Here is a 3,190-nt window from a genome sequence, read left to right as displayed (position 1 = left end):
GTATAATTGAGTACCTGGTCATTGACTGGGGTCCTAAGCAGCCATCGGCTGTGACATGACATCAGCCACTGGGGTCCAGGTGAGACTTTGGGTGCTCACACCACAGTTGGCTTCACAAGTCAGTGCTCCTGCGAGTGCCTGGCCTGACTCCAGAGTTTGCTAGCGCAGGCCCAGAGTTCCCTGAGTAGCGCACAGGGCCCAGCTTAACAGCTGGGGTGTGTGACCTCTGAGAGGCAGCTCCTGACATTTAGGATTTAGGTGTGTGTGTGTGTGTGTGTGTGTGTGTGTGTGTGTGTGTGTGTGTGTGTGTGTGCACGCGCGCTAAAACTACTAACTCAATTGGCATAGAGACTCTAACACAGACCAATTTCAACCTTTTAAGAAGAACAGTGTCAGTCCAATCATTTGTTAGCTGCATGGCTTTCATTGCCTCCTCTTTCGACCTATTGCCATTTGAGTGTGTGCAGGCCGTTTCTTTCCATCAAAGCAACAGAATGATTGCCTTAAGATGACAGTTTGCAGCAAATACAAAAATACAAACGTATGCAGTGCATGATTATATAAAAGAAAAAGAAAATGCAACCTTTTCAAGAACATTACCCTACAGAAGCACTGCCCCTATTGCTCCCTGACTCCAGAATGTCTTGTTCACTTTAAAAAAGAGCCATTTTTCAAGTTTAGTGAATATAGAAAGTATTGATAAAAGTTAGGGTTACGTCAAAGCAAGAATATGTGAAGTATGGGAGGCTATAATAAAGAAGATTCAGTCTTGTTTGCCCTGATATGGTGTTGCACCAAGTCACGTGACCCATATGTTGCAAAGCCATGGCAATGCAAGAAGAGGATCTGCACAACATCGTGTGCCATTGAAAAACAGGAAGCGCATCTACATAAGTGAAGACATTCTCAGAAAGCTGATTGACATGAAAAACAGATGCAACTGCAGACTTACAGCTTGGCGATCAACTTCATGCTAAACCACGATTCTAGGTAATCGGGTTAGACTCAAACTATTTGCCAGTGTCCTAGCTAGGACACATCTAAACGTAATCAGATGTCACCACCTTGACTGTCGAGCTGCCGAGCCTACTAGTCAGGGTCAGCGTCATCTAGAACGTAACACCTGGTGGTCGTCCTAGTCTGTCTATATACAGACTAAACTTGATTCAGGTAAAGCTACGAAAGCGTGTTAAAATAGACCGTACCAGCATCATGATCTAACCAGTTTGGGCTTGGCAGCAATCATGCGCATAAATCTGGACAGTGCTTCTTTAATATGAAAAATTAAGTAACTTCAGGAATTCCCACATAGCCATCCGGTCGTCTAACGTCGACTGTGGAGAATGTTAGTCGGCTGTCAAACTCACTGCCGACCCACTTTCCTAGCAGTACAGTTTTCTCTCCACATACATATACTTTTTCTGTATTACATTCGACAATTGACACATGCGCATATGCAATAGCTCAAATTGACAACTTCCACTTTGTCCCATAAGTTGAGGAGAATAGATTTTGATGTATCCCATTTGAAGAGATCATACCCCATAGCAGAGTATACAAACAGTGACTCTGATGAAAGTGAATGGGAACCAAAGAAGCCATTGCAAGCAACTGTACAAAACCAAGTTCTGTATTTGACCAGTAGGCACCAAATCGTCATTGGTTGAAGAAGAAAGTCTATAGCGATGGTAAAATGGTAATGACTGCTCGTACTTACTGTCAATGTTGCGACCACATACAGAGTAGTAAAACAAAGAAGTACGACATGTTTGAAGCTGGGAGCCAGGGAGGTGTAGGAGATCACGAGAAGCCAGCTTTCCTCAAGTCCAGTAAGCTACATTCCTGATCAGAAGGGTAGTAACCCACAGGGAATGACATATTGCATTATGTCATTACATTAGATACTACATGTAGCAAAGTTGTGTTAATATTACTAAAATACTGAGTCGGCTGGTAAAGGTGTCTGCGGAAACCCTGAAGTTGCTTAAAAACTAGATACTTACTTATCTTTCCTGGCTGAAGAACAGGCTGCTCAGCTAGAAGAACAGTCTAATCGGCTGTTGGCTGCATGTGTTTCATCAAGCCCCTTTTCCAGGTTATGGTCAAGTAAGCAAACACACTACACCTTTATATACATACATCTGGACTACATGGGCAATGCTGAAGGACTCTGCTAGTTTACATTATTAATACATTCATTTTAAAACATAACTTCTCATACTCACACATCACCACATCAAACTGCATCACATACACTCACCACATCCTTCTGTCCAGCATCAGCATTTGATGATAAAAGGAAGTCGACCATTTCATCATCACCATTCCTTGCTACCCTCATTAGAGCAGTACTACCCTGCAATGACAATAATTGTGTTTAATTGTTTGTCTCTCCTGTAATATCCATCCTATCACAAATCTCATCACGTCATTTAAATCTCATTCTCTTCATTCATTCATTCACTTTCAACACTTACACGAGGAGTACTTTTGTTCATATCTGCCCCTCTCTTCACCAGCAGCTTACATACAGAATTGTAGCGTCTCAAACAAGCTATCACCAGTACAGGCCATCCCTACATTAGAGTGAGTTGTTGTAAACAACAATAAAACGAGTCACTCAATCAATAACATACATAATGATCACAAACATTCGGTGATGCTCCTTGACTTAACAATCTGTCAACCTCATCACCTTTGTTATTCCACACTGCATCCACTAGTTGGCGATTCGGAGTCAATGTTGTGATGTCTCTCTCACTCATTCTAACATCACAGTAACACATCAATAACAATAAATCCTTCCAATTTCATTAACAAACGACAATTCACTCAACACGTGCTCTCAATCCAATCAGTACATCAACCCTTTACTCACATCACAATTTGAGGTTACTGTATGATTAGCTTGCTATTTGGCTTGTACCAGCACTAGGAGCATTTATATATACCATGGTCACGTGATGTGGAAGTATAAGTGAGAGTGCAATAATAACTGAAAGTAACTTACTGCACACTTGCCATGTAATATGTCATATAAACTACTTCAATACGCGCTGGTGACTGGTTGCACGTCACATGACCATGGTATAATAATCTATTTGCTCTAATCTATCACCTCACAGGACACGGTCACACCCATACCCCTGCTGTCTATTACAATACCCTACAACCGCAATATATTGCAACT

At 41.8% G+C, this 3,190-nt stretch overlaps 1 protein-coding gene across 1 annotated transcript in view; it reads right to left on the bottom strand.

Moving 5' to 3' along the window:
* Window positions 1–2,765, bottom strand: part of LOC134194678 (ankyrin homolog) — a 6,158-nt gene extending 3,393 nt beyond the window's left edge. The window contains exons 1-3 of the mRNA XM_062663623.1: window positions 2,652–2,765; window positions 2,478–2,576; window positions 2,261–2,356 (exon numbers count right to left, since the gene is read on the bottom strand). Of these exons, the coding sequence (XP_062519607.1) occupies window positions 2,261–2,356; window positions 2,478–2,576; window positions 2,652–2,765 (309 nt within the window). The remainder of the gene's footprint in view (window positions 1–2,260; window positions 2,357–2,477; window positions 2,577–2,651) is intronic.
* Window positions 2,766–3,190: the final 425 nt, after the last annotated feature.

This window comes from Corticium candelabrum, chromosome 1 (genome assembly GCF_963422355.1).
Source record: "Corticium candelabrum chromosome 1, ooCorCand1.1, whole genome shotgun sequence".
Classification (NCBI taxonomy): domain Eukaryota; kingdom Metazoa; phylum Porifera; class Homoscleromorpha; order Homosclerophorida; family Plakinidae; genus Corticium; species Corticium candelabrum.
This window is presented reverse-complemented; position numbering and strand designations above follow the sequence as displayed.